Here is an 18,775-nt window from a genome sequence, read left to right as displayed (position 1 = left end):
AAATAAAAACCCTCCTGTCGTGAGAGCTCTAGTACACTTGCTTTCTGGATGTGCTTCAGTTTTGTGGTTGCATACTCCAGTGTATAATTTGACAGTACGAGCTTAATTCCTGTTTACATTTACTTCATCTAAGAAAGTCTTTGCTGAGGGGATAAATAAATATATACAAACTTTTTTTAAATAACTTTGTTATTATAACAACTTAATGATATCAATAATAATAATATTTTAGCAATAGTTTCTTACTAATTAATACAAAGCTTTGCTTGTCTTAATGTTTTATTAAACTTATGAGTTAAGTATAGCAATCACTTATAGATATTTGTATAACTTAATAATAACTAACAAATTCTACTTTGGTATTACAAGGTATAGATAATTGTTTGTACAAGGTATTGATAACTGTAGCAAAATTCAGCAAGAAAGGTTGAAGGGAAAATAAAAATAAATAACTCTTCAAGTGCTGTAGCATTGTCTTGTTTATCTTTACTTTATCCAGTAGATTGGGGTTTTAAAGTTCATGAATGGCATATATCTATTGGCACAATCCCATTTAAAAAATCTGTGACTGTAAATGTTATAAATTCTTTAGTTAAGTTTTACTTTGTCAATTTGGATATTTACATAATAGGCATTTCTATTCTGTAAATGGTAAAAAGGGTAAAAATATTGTTTACAATCAGAATTACTAATTAATAAAAACTCAAGAGTAACTTTGAAAACTTGCTGATCAAAATAAGCCACAGATCTGAAAAGCACCATGGTTCATTAACCATGCCATGTTAATCAAATGAGTACATAAATATTTTGAAAACCATAACAACTACTGTATTAAAATATTTTATCTTTAATCCATATAACTTTTCTAAATTAAAACAAACAATGATCATTTGTAGCCCATATGTATGGGTAATGTAGATAAAAATGCAAACACTCAAAGAACCTAAAGGGTCATATACTACAAATATGCAGTATAATGGAATGAAATTAACTAGGAATATAGTATAATAGTACTGGCCATTATACTATTTTCACAATTCAGTTTTCCAATTACTCAATCTACATATTAAAAAAGTAAAGTTAATGAAAAAAATTAAAATCTAGAATATAGATCATTCTATAAGTGTTTAATACCTTCAGAATATTTGGCTTTTCTTATACGAGAACAAACTAGAAAAATAGCAGGTTACATAGGCTTCTAAAAATATTACTCAACATTATATTCTGAAACTAACAAACTAAATTTCAAAATGCATTAATGATATGGCCATCAATAAAGTCGATTGTACATTATTTAATTTTTATCTGGTAAACAATATTATCTTATTAACAAATACTCATTAACATGAAACGTCTGTCTCTTAGCAGAATTCACTGAAAGACGTAATAGTAATAATTAACTGTAGGTACAAGAAATGGTATTATAAGAGGAAGATCCTTCTGTACACTATGAACCCTATTACTGCCATAATCAGCCCAATTAAAATGTTGCTTAAGGAGTCAAAGACAGAGGAGCCAGATGGTTGGTTTTCTTGGGCCATATCTGTCTCATTTCCCTATTGTGTTTCTCCCATTTTCTAGGTTTTGAGGTTCACCATCCACTTCACTGCTCCCTTCACTGGTCTGTTCCTCTGCCTGTAACAAAGATAATCTCTGCTTTAGTTTTCCAGGATGATACTATCCAGTTTTCTTGAACTTGGGATGATTGTTGATGGAAAAATACCATGTATATCCTAGTGTTGTTGTATAGTAATTGATTTCAATAACATTGATGGCTAATTTGAATTTAGTTGGTCCGTTCGAAGAAGGTGATTGGGTTAAATTAACCATTTCCACGCCATAAACGGATATATTAGAATGGTAGACTTTGACCAATACATCAAATATTATATCCGATATTATAGATTATGTCTTCTGAAGAGTTTTTAAGTTCACAAAAGGCCTTCAAAATGCCCGGTGCACGTTCCGTGCTTATCGTGGTTGCCAAGAAAGTATTTATAAACGATCTTCACTCTGCGGAAGGGGGAGGGGAGCGTCCTTTGTCTAACTCCGACCACCTGCTCATCACTTCTGAGTCTCCTACAGAGCCATAACCAAACATTTTGTGGTGTGTATTACTGCTTTCTCGGTTTTCATGAATGCGATTCTACTACGTATCTCGTTATCATTCTTCATCGTGTGGTAGTGTTGTGAATAGTTTGAAATATTTGTCTTCTTTTATAGTAAAATGTAATTAAACTTTTCTAGGAGCCAAAGAATGAATGCAATAAGGCTGTCTGCTATTTGATTGGGGGGGGGGGGGGGGGGTCATGTGTGTGGCAAATTCGAATGGAGCAGTGCAGAGATCGAGGAGGAAGTACAATGAAGGGGATAACATCAAATAGTAAATATCTGTAAGTAAAAGTTGTTTTCAGTCCGGTTATTTTCTAGCCACACCTTGTATATTCTATTTATGTGTAGGCAGTTCCAATTACTCAATCTACATATTAAAAAAGGAAAGTTAATGAAAAAAATTAAAATCTAGAACATAAATCATTCTATAAGTGTTTAATACCTTCAGAATATTTGGCTTTTCTTATACGAGAACAAACTAGAAAAATCCACCTGAACAAGAGATCAGATTGCAGATCTTGAAATGTAGTGTTACTGATTTTTTACATCCCTGATCAATAGCAACTATAAAAAAATTCATTATCTTGAGGCTTATGGCATTTTATATTTCATTTATTTATTTGAAGTGAAAACCTTATGCTAGATGACATGTAAATTTGTAAAAACGTCTTAACTAAATTGAAATATAAATGAGATAAAAAATATGCTATCTGCAAATAACACATATAGTATTACCATCTTAGTGTTTGTTGACACTTCAGGAACAAAATGAAAAAAAAAAATTTTATAGGTTTTAGTTAATAATAAAAACTATACTCATTTTTCAATTTGATGTAATATAGAATAAAAAAAATTGCATGTTGTATAAGATTTAACAAATTTGAATTAACTTACCTTAAAAACTACGTTCTGAATAAAGTTGGATTCATCCTGAGAAACTGGTTTTCCCGAAGAACTTTTACTCAATATATTAGACAGTCTCCCACATATGGGACATTCCCATGATTGAGACCTGTGGCATAACAAAATATAGTGTTATTAAGAACATAAGAAGCTTCCATTAATATGAGGGTCATTTGGAAAATAACCTCTGGTCTGTCATAAATGAAATAAAATAGGTAAAAATATTTTTATTATATATATATATATATATATATATATATATATACTTTTGTCTATTTTAAAACATAATTTCACTGTAAATTTAAACAAATTTATGTACCAACTTAGAAATCTATTCTGCATAAAAATCTGCTGCCTGTGCCCGAGCCATCTATGTCCTCAAATTGCTGAGAGCCATTTCTTCAAGTACATGAACAAGTTGGTGAAAATCATTGGGAGCCAAATCTGAACTGTATGAACCAATTACAAATGAGCCAAGCTGGCCACATATGGTTTGTCACTTGTGAGACAGACCGCAACAAGGGACAACAACACCTAGTAAAGTCACATTGTTTTGAGCCTTTGTTTACGGCACTACATCTGACAGACCGCGACGAGGGACAAGACCACCTAGTAAAAATCACATTGTTTTGAGCCTTCGTTTACGGCACTACATCTGACAGACATGAGGGACAAGACCACCTAGTAAAATCACATTGTTTTGAGCCTTCGTTTACGGCACTACATCTGACAGACCGCGACGAGGGACAAGACCACCTAGTAAAGTCACATTGTTTTGAGCCTTCGTTTACGGCACTACATCTGACAGACCGCGATGAGGGACAAGACCACCTAGTAAAATCACATTGTTTTGAGCCTTCGTTTACGGCACTACATCTGACAGACCGCGACGAGGGACAAGACCACCTAGTAAAGTCACATTGTTTTGAGCCTTCGTTCACGGCACTACATCTGACAGACCGCGATGAGGGACACCACCACCTAGTAAAATCACATTGTTTTGAGCCTTCGTTCACGGCACTACATCTGACAGACCGCGATGAGGGACACCACCACCTAGTAAAATCACATTGTTTTGAGCCTTCGTTCACGGCACTACATCTGACAGACCGCGATGAGGGACAACACCACCTAGTAAAATCACATTGTTTTGAGCCTTCGTTCACGGCACTACATCTGACAGACCGCGATGAGGGACACCACCACCTAGTAAAATCACATTGTTTTGAGCCTTCGTTCACGGCACTACATCTGACAGACCGCGATGAGGGACACCACCACCTAGTAAAATCACATTGTTTTGAGCCTTCGTTCACGGCACTACATCTGAATGTCGGTGCCCACTAAATGTGATTCAGCTTTAAAGGTATAAAGATCTATCTACTCATTGAATATCTAAAACTTTTGGGTTTTGTCCATAGTATTATATACATCAGATTTACTTTTTTTTTCTTACAAGCATTTGAACAAATAAAATACAAAATTTTATATAACAATTCAATTAAATAAAATTCATAACACCTTTTTGCCAACAGTTGACGTTCTTCGGGTGGATAATCAATGGCACCAATGGTTCCGCTGCTTGGTGTTGGCATGAATGCTATCAAAGCCAAAAGAGCTGTGCGGATTGACCACGATGGTTGCCAGGTCTCAGGATGATGGCCGGATATACTCAAGCATATCTTCTTGTGAGTTTCAAACCGACCATTTGGCTGTGGACAGGAAATGGTACAATGCATACAATAGTTAAAGATTGAAGGCAATTTTATGTTCTGTTCTAGAGACTGTTCTTATCTCCATACAAATGATTTGTTCTATAGGATCATGCCATCTCAAAAATGATGAAGGAAAAACTATGTTAATTAACCTTGATTAATCACTGATGCCACATTGTATGCAACGGAAAATTTCTTTAAAACATTAGTTTTAATTGACTAAACCTAAATTAATGTTGTGAGTAATTAACCCACACTATCCTATAGTACAGGACACCTTGTTATAGTATGTTAACTGTCTTTGGTCATGATAATCTCAATACTTTACAGGCAGAAGTGAGTTAATCCAGGAAGGAGGTAGAGAATTCAATTTTTTCCTTCCAAAGCATCTCCAAAAAAACAAAAGAATTCAAAGTTCAACCGCGTGATAATGGTGCCTATAAAGAACCACATTTCTCCTTTCCAAATATTGAAAAGTATGGTGAATAAAATGACGTACAAAAATCTACTGTGAAAAAGATATTACTTAGATAGATGGGAGAAATTATATTTATTGTAGTTGTACAATGATAAAATTTACTTCCCTCCCTTTCACGCATGTTCAAAACACGCCATGAACAACAAAAACATCAATACTACTGACTCCAACTTTAGCTATGTAATCAGTTTAAAATAAAATAAATTTATCCACTAGAGCAACTTGTCCCTTCATACTGTAAATTTTAAACTCAGTCTAAAGAAATACCGTCAACAAAATGATGTTGGGAGGCTTCATCGGGTATTCCGTGGGAAGCAGTATTCTGCCATGGTAGAGTCCACCCTCGAACTCTGTGCTCGGAGGTCCCTGGACTGTGAAGTGCCACTCGAACAGATTGTCCTCCACAGGATGGGCGCAGTATTCCTCAGTAGCATCTTTCAGCTCACAGGCTTCTCGCATGAGACGCTTTACAGCTACAACATACATTGGTGTACTTTTACACAAAGAACAAGATTGTAAAAATATACTTTTACCCTATGGTGAAGCAAATGAAATTTAAGAAAAATGGATACAAATTAAGTAAAAATATATCAATAAGAAAATTAAAATTAATAATGGTTTTGAAAAGTGTTCATAACATATTCTACTTATTCTAAAACTTTCCTGTATCTGTTGTCAATAATGTATAGCTAATATTGTAACAACATTTTTTTACTTAAGACAGACACTTCCATTGGCTTTAATATCAAGAAATGTCTCAACAATTATGCAAGATTTGTATTTTAGGTATTTTTTTATAGGTCGTAAATTCAAGAGATATGGAAAAATGTTAATTAGATATACACTTATACTATAAAATAAATAGAACACTAGAATTAGAAATATACCTTCCAGCTCAGTTAGAAGAAAGGTAGATTTGGCAAGTGCCTGTTATCTTGAAATGTAAAACTAAAGATGCATTGGCAATAACTATCCATTACCTTTAAGACCAATGTAAAAATCATGCAAAATACCAAGCCTAAGATTAGTTTGTTTTCGAGATATCGTGCATACAGACTGACGCAGAAATAAAATTTTTCCAGCCTCTTTGCTAATGCTCAGCCAATAAAACACCTACATTTGTGTATATGTATATATGTACAAATAAATTTTTGTATTTTTAATTCTGGGAGTCATGATCAGAGAAAATGTAATAAATCGCCTGAAAATTTTGTCACAAGTGTGCTTGCAATGAAACTCACTCACAGGACATAGATAGGGTGCATCTACATAAGGTACAGTATAGGGCAATTTGCTCTCAGGTAGGAAGGATAGCCCTTAGGAAGGGTGTGTCGGAACATTAGAGTGACAGTCTGGTAAGTACCTAACCTATTGTTTAATTTTTTCTTAAGACCAATACATCTTCCCTGGGTAGGATGGGTATAAGATACAGGTAAAGTTATGGGATGCAAATAAAACTTGAGTGGGCTATCATTATTTCATTTATTATAGTACTATACACGAAAAATCATTGTATCGTTGTGATTCAAGTACGATTGGAAGCTTATTTTCTTAAATATCTATTGAAATAATTTTTGTAATATGTAAAATGTACAAATAATTAAATTTCTAGTGGTTGCATTTATTTTAAACTTAGCCGTCTCGGTCCAATGCAGTTGCCATGTCTGTCAGCTGTCGATGCTTGGTACTTTATCATATTTTCTGATAATCAATTAATGTTGTAATTTATTTAGAATATAAAATACATTAAATATATAATGTAGAGTCTTTTATCGAGTGCTTTAACATACAGAAATGCTACTAGATATGTAGTGAAAATCATTATCTCGCTCTATTATTATAGCACTGTATTTATAAATAAGTTATTACTGTGTATAAAAAAAACAAACAATTATTTATGAACACTAAATGACTAGATTTGATTCTTTTATTATAGTATTGGTAAGCCTCCTATAGTTGGAACATTTAACGTGGACAACCTAAATTTTGTGTATGTAGCCTACTTTGAATTTTTTCAGCCATGGACTCAGTCAGCTTTTAATATTGCTATAAATGGATATATTAAAAAAATACATAATATTTAGCACAACTTTTCCTAGGCATTTGTAGATTTTCAAAGTTTTAAGATGAAAAACATTTGATTCTACCTATTTTGTGTACATTTTTCAACACCATTTTAAATTTTCCTAAGAAACTCACAAATTAAATTTCCAATACATAAAATTATCAAGGTGTTTGGGGCTACAATATACTGCACAATAATTAATAATGTGTTTGTTTATATTATAACCATTGATCTAGGGGACTGAGGGAAATCAGGGTTTCTGAGTAGAGAGGGGTATAGGCATAAGGATGGGTAAGTATAGAAAGATGGGATAGCGGGATTGTTAACATTTATGTGAAAAAAGGGCAGGGAATGGAGAACAGGTCTAAAAACTGCATGAGGGTTATTTAAGAGTTTAATGACAGAAGTCACAGCCATTATGGAGTGTGCTTGTGAGAATCTTTGTCTGCGGTATAGGAGTAAGATGATTAGCATTTTCACAGATAGCCAGGCAGCATTGAAGACTCTTGTGTATTCAACTCCAAAGTTGTCTAGGATTGCTATCAAGTTGTTTCTTCCCTTGCCAGAATCAACAATGTTACTGTTTGTTGGATTCCTGGTCATGAGGGGATCTCTGGGAACAAAAGGGCTAACTTGGGCTCAGCATCCAGTATGATGGGATCTCAGCTGTTTTGTGGCATTTCTAGGTGTGAATCCTTTGGGGCTGTCTCCGAATGGGTTCACACAGGGCATGAGAGAAGGTGGAGGCATCCGTGTCTGAGAATGAGCAGAATGGTTCTACAGTCGCCTTCCCCTAGGGCGGCATCTGACCTTCTCTCACTAAGTAGATCGGTGTCTTCTCAGGTTCTTCACGTGATCTGAGCTTGATTTTGGGTTCTATTTCGAGGGATGTTCTTCTTATTTCGCCAGAAGTGAAGTGAGGATTGCGCCAAAAGCACCATCGAAGCCCGCACTGATGGCTAAGGGCTTTTCTGATCGGTATTTTCCTGACCTCAGATCACGTCCCAGATTGTCTTAACTTCTCCAACATCACACGTTGTAAGATTTAGAACATTATCTAAGAATCCTTTGGGGCTGTCTCAAAATGGGTTCGTGCTGAACATGAGAGGAGGTGGAGGTTGCATCCGGGTATGAGAGTGAGCAGAATGGTACTAGTCGCCTTCCTCCAGGGTGGCTCTGACCTTCTCTCACTAAGTAGATTGATGACTTCTCAGGTTATAGGTCTGATTATGGAACATGGTCACCAGAGAAGCATCTTCACAGAGTCGGTATCCTTCGGGAGGATCCGCTCTGTAGAATGTGTGACAAACAGGAGGAAACTGCTGAACACCTTCTCTTTGAATGCCCTGCAATAGCAAGGGAGCGGTATGCCATATTTGGTAGTTTGGACAAGGGTGGTGAATTTCCCCAGGAGGACCTTGATTGGTTGCTTTCGGCGGTTTATAGAACTGCTGAAACCGTAGACAAGTCGACCTCATGGTGTGCTTCCGGGGTGTGCAAAAGGCCCTTGAGGTTTAAGTGCATGGTAATAGGCTGACCTATAAAAGAAGAAGAAGAGTTTTTCTGTAAGTTTTCTTGTTTTTTTTTTTTTTTTTTCATTTTGGACATAGTTTCTAAATCCGTAGTGAAGTTTATTGATAGTTTTTCTTTGTTATTTGTCTTATTTGTCATTGCACAACTTATTTGAGCATCTCAATGTTGTACTTCCTGATTGGTTAGATTTAAGTACTTAATTTAAAGAAACAGATTTTCTTTCTCTTTTGTAGTGCTAGCGAGTGTATAATTCTGCATATTCAATGTAAAAGTGAAGTGCTTGAGTATACTTTAAGTAGACAACAAGTATTGTTATAATGGACAGAAAAGACATAGTTTTTCTTTTACTTCATAATGAGAATTTAAGGGCTGCAGTATGAGTGGTCACCATGACAATAATTCATTGCAAATAACTATAAATAGAACATTTTTGTATTCAAAAGTTGCTGTATTTCCAATAGATAATTTGGTTTGCTGATTTAATTGAGCTATAATTTGAAACATCTATAGCGTAATTCGGTTTGGACATTTTGGCAGGTAGACTTTAATAAGCAGCCTCAACTCGTTATTAAATTGTTTTTATCAAATGGTTTGATTTTTTCATTTGAATTATTTAACCCATACTTTACTAACGTCCGCTTAAGCGGACGTTGAAAAACATCGAGAAATACTAACGTCCTGATATCTGGACGTGCAACGTACTGCTGAGATATACCAACGTCCGCTCACCCGGACGTCTCGGATTATATTTATCTAATTGTTATCTGCAAACCAAAATGTTTGTATTATATCTTAAATTGTTTACCAATAAACGTACGTAGTGATAAACCTATGGAAAGAATGGACTTATCAGTTATTGAACATTTATTTTAGGAATGGCTTACAGCAAGAACTGAACAAAATTCCCCAAATGTGACTGGTAGGGCTGCAGCGACACCTCGAACAGTGGGAGGCGGAGATACCATAGTAAGTCAAAAACAGTATTTAGAAAAAATACCTTTGGGTAGAGAACTGAACTGTTCAGTTTGTAGTGGTGCTAGAACAAGTGCTGGAGGCAAAAGGAAAAAGGGTACCTATCGATGAATTACTTGCAAAAAAGGAAACTATGTTTCCCTTACCACAACTTTGTGAACGATTCAACGTAGGTAAATTTATATAAAGTTGTAAGTAAGTGTGTACCCAGGATGTTATGTTTTTATATTTTTTATATCATGGCTTTGAAAGAATGGTTTTCTCTACTATTTTATGGAAGTCAACTGCCCAAACTCAAAAACTATGAAAAACACACTTTCTTTTTAAAGTTTTGTAACTATGGAGATTTTAACTCGAACTGTGTGAAACTTTGTATGTTTATGTGTTCCATTTTAGTGCTATTTTGTATTAAAATGAAACATTTTGTGCTTGGGAATTTTTTAATGTGTTTTTGAAGTCAAACAGAAAAAATATTTGGTAAGTACATTTTTTGTGTTTATCTCATTTAAAAATTAATTCGAAGTAATATAATTAAGTATCAATTATGTTCTGAATTATTGTTTTTAACAAATTGTTAATTTCTGTCCAAAAATAAGGGTTTTATGACCCAATGAGTACAATGGTTCACATAGGTCTAAAAAAGGCCCGGTATTTTTCAGTAGTACCTATAGGATACATGTCAGAATTACTCATTATAAATTTTAAAATTTTCTCCGGTACTGAAAGGGTTAACAGTTCAGTATTACAATTTATTAAACTTAATATATGATTTCAACTCATTAGTTACAGTAATGTTTAATGTAAACAATAGAGAGTAACTAATTTTGAGAATGTGAAAATGGTGATGAATATGTGGAAAATGTGAGACAGTATTTCTTAAGTGACAGAGATTTGTTTCGCGTTTTCAACACTTGGGTTTGGCTTGTTGCCATGGTTAGAATCCTTTACTCCATTTCACAAAAGTGGTTGCTCACTACTATCTGGGCAAGCTATAAATATTGTAACATTTTTCTGATATGCAGGTCTAGGCCATAGTTGGTTTTGTTATTTTATAATTTTATTGTTAGGTTTATGTTATTAAAATTTGCAATGTATTATTAATGTTGCGTAAGTTGTGTTGTATAATATCAAAATTGGGTAGTATATCACAATATTGTTTGATAATTACAATTGAATAACAAGTGTAGGCCACTTATTAAAGTGTCCCCATTTTGGGGTTTTATTCATTGGTAGTTTAGATAATCAGATATATATATATATATATATATATATATATATATATATATATATATATATATATATATATATATATATATATACCGGGTGAGTTTTTTAAAGTGATCCAATAGCTAACTTTTTAATTACACGACTTAGCATCATACTTTACATTTGGAACTTGCTCAATTTTAAGTTTCACTCAGGAATACACTTTCAAATTTTTTGAAGATGGCCGCCATTTTCCAATATGGTGGCCAACTTTAAAATCTTTTATGAAACACCCTGTATTTTATGTTGTTTTTAGATTCTACTCTAAACAATAAGACATTTTTGCTATTGAGAGTTTTTCAATATCTCTAATGGTTCAGGAGCTACGTGGACTGGAAGTTTTCATCATCAGTGGCATGAAAAATCCAAAGGAGAAAGGTCAGTTGTTCGAGGAGGCCACACTACCTAATGGTTCAGGAGCTACGTGGATTAATTATTAAGTAATATTTTGACAAATATGACTCAGTATTTTAGTTCCATACCGTATTTGGGTTGGAAACATTGTTTACAAATCTAATTGTTGCATTTTGTCACTATCCAGCTGTCAATTCCTAATCAAATTCAAACCTGATTCTTGAAAGTTATGGTGTTCGATGAAAAGGTGGATATGTTGTTAATATTTGGTGAGTGTCACAAGAACAAACGCGATGCTGCAAATTTGTATGCTGCAAGATATCCTGATAGACCACATCCATCATGTAGTGCGTTTGCTCGTCTTGAAAAACAAGCCCGATCTACAGGATCGTTGGCTCCTGACCTTTCTCCTTTGGATTTTTTCTGTGGGGAGGCATAAAGGATAAGGTGTACCGCACGCCCCCTACAACTCCCGAAAACATGCATGAAAGGATACGCAACGAGTGCAGCTCAATTGGCAAAGACGTTTTAATCAGGGTACAAAGAGTGCATGTGCAACGACTCAGAAAGTGAATTGAGACAGAAGGGCGGCACTTCGAACATTTGAACTTGTAAAATTACTAAGCTATTAGAACTGGTCCTTTGTTTTGGTACGCTATTACCATAATAATTTTTTATATAATTTTTAAATGTGTTCAATAAAATATGTATTCTTTAAATGTGTTTGTTTAACTGCGATCTATCTAAGTCGCTGCTTCTGAAATCTTTTTTTATCTCAAATCTTTTTTTACTAAACATTTAGTCGAAAAGTTAAATGAATATCTAAGCAAAATGATTAATGCTCAGCGTAAAATATGTCTTAATATCAAAACACATACAAACTACACACATAACAAAACACTAACAACACATAAAACTAACATTGATTAAGAGTTCATGTCACTGATGATGAAAACTTCCAGTCAACGTAGCTCCTGAACCATTAGAGATATTGAAAAACTCTCAATAACAAAAATGTCTTATTTTTTAGAATAGAATCTAAAAACAACATAAAATACAGGGTGTTCCATAAAAGATTTTAAAGTTGGCCACCATATTGGAAAATGGCGGCCATCTTCAAAAAATTTGAAAGTGTATTCCTGAGAGAAACTTAAAATTGAGCAAGTTCCAAAGTTAAAGTGTGGTGCTAAGTCGTGTAATTAAAAAGTTAGCTATTGGATCACTTTAAAAAAACTCACCTAGTATATTGATGATTCGATTGTAGGGGGCGACTACCAATAAGCGACCAAGACCAAAATCGAGTCATGATTATCGTATCATCGATATTCATGAGTATCGAATTCTTGATATCATGACTATATAAAAGTGCTGAAAACAAATTCAGCATGATTCTGTCGAACCAAAGTATGTAATAGGTATTTCAAATAGCAATATAATTCTGCTGGTTTTAAATATTAAAAATTAATGATAAATTACTATGCTATCTGAATTTATAAAATGTTACAAGCAAAGAGATGTAAAATTTGCTAACGTTTTACTATTTTCTAGAATAAACGTGTATAACTCCTTGTGACACCAAGGACACATGTACATCGCGCCATTGTACTTTTTTTTTTTTCTTTTTGTTTGTTCTCTTAGGACAAGAAGCTTATAAATTGCACTTAGTCCTGTAAGGACCTTTGCGCTGCTTCCAGAGTGATAGGATATTCAGGATGGGTAAGGTTAGGGAGTAGGGGCCGCCTCCTATCGAGATCCATGAGGAAGAATTAGGGCACTACATCTCAAAGTCATCCCGGAAGAAGGGAGGTCAGTTGTGAACCAGCCTCTCCAGTCAAAGTAGGCAGGGGGTGGCACACCCTTGTTGAGGTTAACAAGAACCTCTGAGGTAAGGGAACAAACCCCACCAACTCCAACAGCCATCCTCCACAGTAGGCTAGACCTATCGAATTGCCCATGAATCCCAGAATCTCAACATTTGCGGTTAGTGATGTGCCGCTACTGGACATCCATAAGGTTGCCCAGATTGAAGTGGCACATCGGTTTTTGCTGTGCCCAGTGGAGGGTTCAACTGGTAGGTATAAACCAGCCAGAAGTGATCCCTGCTGGGTGCGCCATTTTACTTGCCACCATTAGTTACCAAACACATGATTTTATACTGAATTAATGTGGAGCAATAAAGTCAAACTGACATACGTTTTAGGCTTTTCAAATTATATTATAGTGAAGGTATACTTTTATATGTAAAAGAAATATATTTGTTTCAGATTACATAAAATAATTTATCTTTAAAACTATGTTTGAGGAGCATAGTTCTTACGATTACCTCTACAAAATGATATCCAATCTGAAACAGTATTTCTGCAGGTACTGATGTCAAAACTAAGTTATATTCAATCATTTAAAACAACCATAGTTTGATTCCAACTAAATAGTACATAATTTTAAATATATTTATAAATAAAAAATTTAGAATGTTAAAAAAAGTCTTCTCAAGTGCGTTTTTTGCAACATTGTGTTTGTTCTCACTTTTTTGTAGCAAAAAACACCATTTGATTAACAGCTAGGCTGAATGATTTGTTCTCATAACAATTCTTGGTTTTGGGTTACTCAGTAACCAGTAACAGCCCAAGCAATTTCGTGCAAGCAATGAGGCGTATATTAGCAATGGAAATATTACTATACTATGCAATGTTATTATGCGATACAAGTAGGTTTATATTAGGTTATCGTAAATATGTTACTAGTAGTACCAAAGTTAAACATAACCTGTACAAGTACTTATGTGATCTGAGCTTGAGTTTGGGTACTATATCTACGGATGTTATTCCTTTTTCACCAACCGTGCAGGGTTGAAGCCCGCACTGATGGCCAGAAGCATTTCCGATCATTACTTTTCCCATCTTCTTCTTCTTCTATAGGGCGGCCTACTGCCATGCACTTAAGCCTCAAGGGCCTTTTGCGCACCCTGGAAGCACACCATGAGACCTACTAGTCTATATTTCAGCAGTTCCACAAACTGCCGAAAACAACCTATTAGGTCCTCCTGGGGAAATTCACCACCCTTGTCCAAACTATCAAATATGGCATACCGCTCCCTTGCTATTGCAGGACAATCGAAGAGCAGGTGTTCAGCAGTTTCCTCTTGCTCATCACACATTGTACAGAGCGGATCATCCCGAGGGATGCCGACTATGTGAAGATGCTTTCCTATCCTGCTTAAGCATCAGATGTCCCGTAATCAGACCTATAACCCGAGAAGTCATCAATCTACTTAGTGAGAGAAGGTCAGACGCCACCCTGGAGGAAGGCAACTAGTACCATTCTGCTCATTCTCATACCCGGATGCAACCTCCACCTCCTCTCATTTTCAGCACGAACCCATTTTGAGACAGCCCCAAATGATTCTTAAATAATGTTCTAAATCTTATAATGTGATCTGATGTTGGAGAAGTTAAGACAATCTGGGACGTGATCTGAGGTCAGGAAAATACCAATCAGAAAAGCCCCTAGCCATCAGTGCGGGCTTCGATGGCGCTTTTGGCGCAATCCTCACTTCTGGCAAAATAAGAAGAAACATCCCTCGAAATAGAACCCAAATTCAAGCTCAGATCACGTGAGCACTTGTTAAAGTTATCTTTAAAATACGTAAATATGTATAGTCTGGTAACAAATTGTAGACAAAGGCTTTGTAGAACCCAATAATATTGTGTTGTATATTCAAATATGAATTAATCCGTTTATAAATTTATTAGTTTATGTTACATTGTAGTGAGTTAGGCCTAGTTAAATTTTTGTATACTAACATGCAACCACGGTAACAGGTTACATGAACGTAATAACTCAACACGTTATTTTGTAATAGGTATTGACAAACAACAGTATTTCCCATCTCTAGTGGCCATTACTCAAATACCACACATATTGTTTCAATTTCTTAGGACCAATAATGTCAAATTGAATTACGTTATAGATTTTTAAAGATTGCATTATAGTGAAGCTATAGTTTCATAAGTCAAAGAAATATATGCAGGTTATAGAAAATAATACAACTTTCATTACTAAGTTTGGGCAGTTACAATTTACTTAAAAGGGTAAACAAACATGTCTGATAGTATTTAAATTGTTCTAATTGATGATTCAATATTATCGATCACTCAAGTGTTGGACGCTTATTACACTGTAGCCATATCTATAGGTCAAATGATGTATGCAATAGTTTCAATATTTCCAATTTATAATTATGATTTGTTTGTGGTGGTGGCCGCTTACTATACTGCAGCCAATTAGTTCTAAAAGTACTTTGTTGGCCATTGCCGTGCTATGTAGGATAATAATGTTCTACGTGAGTTTGTATAATGTTTTGCTCTCAAAGGCATTAGTGATTGCCATTCAGAATTTTATATTGTAATAATCGGTATAATCTCAAAGGATGTTTTGCATTCATTATCATTAGCACAGGGCAGCATTATGTTGCTGCAGTCCGCGTTGATGGCTGGAGCCATTACTGTTAGCCCGTTTAGCTACTAGTTTTTTTTACAATGCTTCTTTAATTTGCACTTTCCTAATTTTAATTGGTTTCTAGTCTTTTTCAAATTTACTTTAAAACCCTTTGTAGAAACAATACAGAGTGAAGTGGCTACAGTAATCATTTATCAAAGAAATTGATAAAAGTGGTTCTAAGTAGGTAGATCATTTTAGGTAACATGGCTAAATTAAAGTAGCCCTACTCCTAAGTAAATTATAAGATTAAAGGTCGAGGTGGAAAATCACGAATTTGACGTTATCAACATATTTTGCTCATCCTCCTGAACAAAAAATATACATGGTTTTAGGGGGTGCAAATGACAAATAACATGATTTTAGAGGGTATATACATAAATAGTTAAGTTCTTAATGTTTTAACGTTCTGTTTGTGTGCTGTGTCTGGATATTTGTAAATATTATCTGCAGGTGGGACTGATAGCGTATCTGTTATCTGAGCGCTCTGGGGCAGAAGTCAGAGATAACGTATACTGAAGCTTGGATCGAGTGAGTGCGTGACAATCATGGATCAACCATCCAATAGTTCGACCAATCGTAGTGAACTGGTGTAAATATTATCTGCGGCTGGGACTGATAGCGTATCTGTTATCTGAACGCTCCGGGGCAGAAGTCAGTGCTTCACTAGATATTGTGTACTGTAGTTTGGATCAAGTGAGTGCGTGACGATCATGGATCAACCATCCACTAGTTCGACCAATCGTAGTGAATTGGTGTGTCGGAGTGTTTTGTCGAGCATGTTAAGAGGTTACGTTTCGACCGAAACGAGATTATTTAGTTTCTGTACATTCTGTGGAACACACTACGTAATGGTAAGTGTTCTCTATTAATGTCCATTTATATACGTATTCATATTAGGGGTATACATGATGTATTAAGTTTTTTACACGGTACATAATTGCCTTTCCATTACAATTCAATTTATATTTCTGATCAGCCCCTCTAGAATTTGAAATTTTACTGATAGGTACTATCTCAAGGGATGTTTTTCTTTCCTTGACATCAGCGTGGGGCAGCATCGAGCTGCCGAAGCCTGCGCTGATGGCAGGAGGCACTCGTCTCAACTCGATAACAACTAATTAATTTTTAGCTAGAAATTTAAGAAAAACCTTGTTCATTTGGATCAAAATTCTGCTCATTTCAATATTATTTTTCATATACGTTTGCAAAGATGGCGCCGCATCCGATGACGTCATCACAAGGTTGAATCATGGTCACAAAAGGTCACGTGATGCCCGATGTGGATGTAGAACATGGAAATATTGCTCCGCGCTTGAACAGTTGTTCCATTTTTGATGTTCTAGAACTTCGTTATGATATCTCATTTCCACCTCGTCAAACCTTATATTGTTTTGTTCTGTATGTAGGACGATTCCAATAAGTTAATAATGTGAAACTCGTATTTTGCCGCTCCGGCAGTTAATGTGACAATTACCAAGAAAAACAGTATCCTCTATCTTTTAAAAAGTAAACTTCATGCCACTACTAGGGTTAAGGCATAATTAAGTGTGACGGAAATTAATATATTAATATGAGTATAATATATTAATATAACACTACTAGGGTTAAGGCATAATTAAGTTATATAAGGATATGTATAAAAATTAACTAGACTAGGCTACATAGGCCAAAGGAGAAAATTGACTTGAAACTGTAAATTAAGCCACATCCATTCAATATTAGTCTAATTTACCTGGACTTTTAGTATTATATTTTCCTTCAAACTCCATTGCCGAAGTACTGATTGGCCTGATTTTTGTTTTCAAAATAAGACGTGAATGATCAACTTATTAATGCAAAATAACGGTCTTCACTAATATTTTGGCTAGAAAATAGCGAAACAATTATTGTTATGGGAAATTATGGTGTATTACACTAAGTGATTTCTACCAGGTCATAATAACTAGGAAGTATACTCCATCATCCTAACCAAAACCAATTTACTAATATACTATAATCATATGACTGTGACAGGACAGCCTAGCAGAACAAATAGCACAACAGCACAACACAACTTCATAGATTATAACAGAAATCTATTACCAACTGCCAATGACTACAACACTTCGAAGGCCAAGAGTGCCAGCAAGTAGGTTTACTGTCATCATTAGCTCCTAATACGCCATTGGCGAATATCAGTCATATACATTTTGGAGTCTTATAAAAATAGAGTAATTATGATCTAGATATTAGTAAAGGGGTTCATGAAAATGTAATCGAAAGAAATGAAGTAAGTTAAAACTTCTAAAAGGCCCATCTAACTTTAAACCCGACTTGGCTGATTTTGATTGGGTATTAAAAAGGCCAGAGTTTAATACAGACCGAGGTGCTGCCCCTTTCACCTCCAGTCACGTCAGTTACACTGTCTGTCCGGCCGGTCGTATACTCTTCACGTATTTATCACAGCTCATTGATTAGAATTATCTGTTATTACTTGTCTGCTACAAACTCTTTTGTTGTGGAAAGTTTTACTAAGTATGCATGACACATCTATATTATATTTAATTTCGTAAGCAACGTGGTCCCTAGAATATTTATTGACCTGTGAAGAAAATAAGATAGCTTACAAGATTCATTTTAGAGCTTGAGTGTCTCGGAGGCGAGAATGGCAATTCTCGAGAGTTCTGAGAGTTCTAAAATTCTCGAGAAGGGGAAGATAATGGTCGGCTGGCTTCTATAGAATACGGAGGCGGGTGGAGTTAGACCGGTGTTACCGATACCTCAGGTACGGCCACATACGCAGGAATTGCTCTGGTCCTGACAGGAGCTGGGACTGTTGGAAATGTGTCGGATAAGACTAACAGGCAGCAGATCTTTTGTTTTAAAATGTGTCCTGTG

General features: G+C 35.1%; 1 protein-coding gene across 1 annotated transcript; it reads right to left on the bottom strand.

Moving 5' to 3' along the window:
* Positions 1-325: 325 nt before the first annotated feature.
* Positions 326-17,952, bottom strand: LOC124361884 (ubiquitin-conjugating enzyme E2 J1-like). Its single transcript, XM_046815934.1, has 5 exons — positions 17,631-17,952; positions 5,476-5,681; positions 4,537-4,727; positions 3,007-3,124; positions 326-1,635 (listed from the first exon to the last, which is right to left on the bottom strand). The coding sequence occupies exons 1-5, from the start codon at positions 17,665-17,667 to the stop codon at positions 1,549-1,551; spliced, it is 639 nt and encodes a 212-aa protein (XP_046671890.1). The 5' UTR covers positions 17,668-17,952; the 3' UTR covers positions 326-1,548.
* Positions 17,953-18,775: the final 823 nt, after the last annotated feature.

Source organism: Homalodisca vitripennis, chromosome 5, assembly GCF_021130785.1.
Source record: "Homalodisca vitripennis isolate AUS2020 chromosome 5, UT_GWSS_2.1, whole genome shotgun sequence".
Lineage (NCBI taxonomy): Eukaryota > Metazoa > Arthropoda > Insecta > Hemiptera > Cicadellidae > Homalodisca > Homalodisca vitripennis.
The sequence above is the reverse complement of the archived record's forward strand: the minus strand, read 5'-3'. Positions and strand labels throughout refer to the sequence as shown.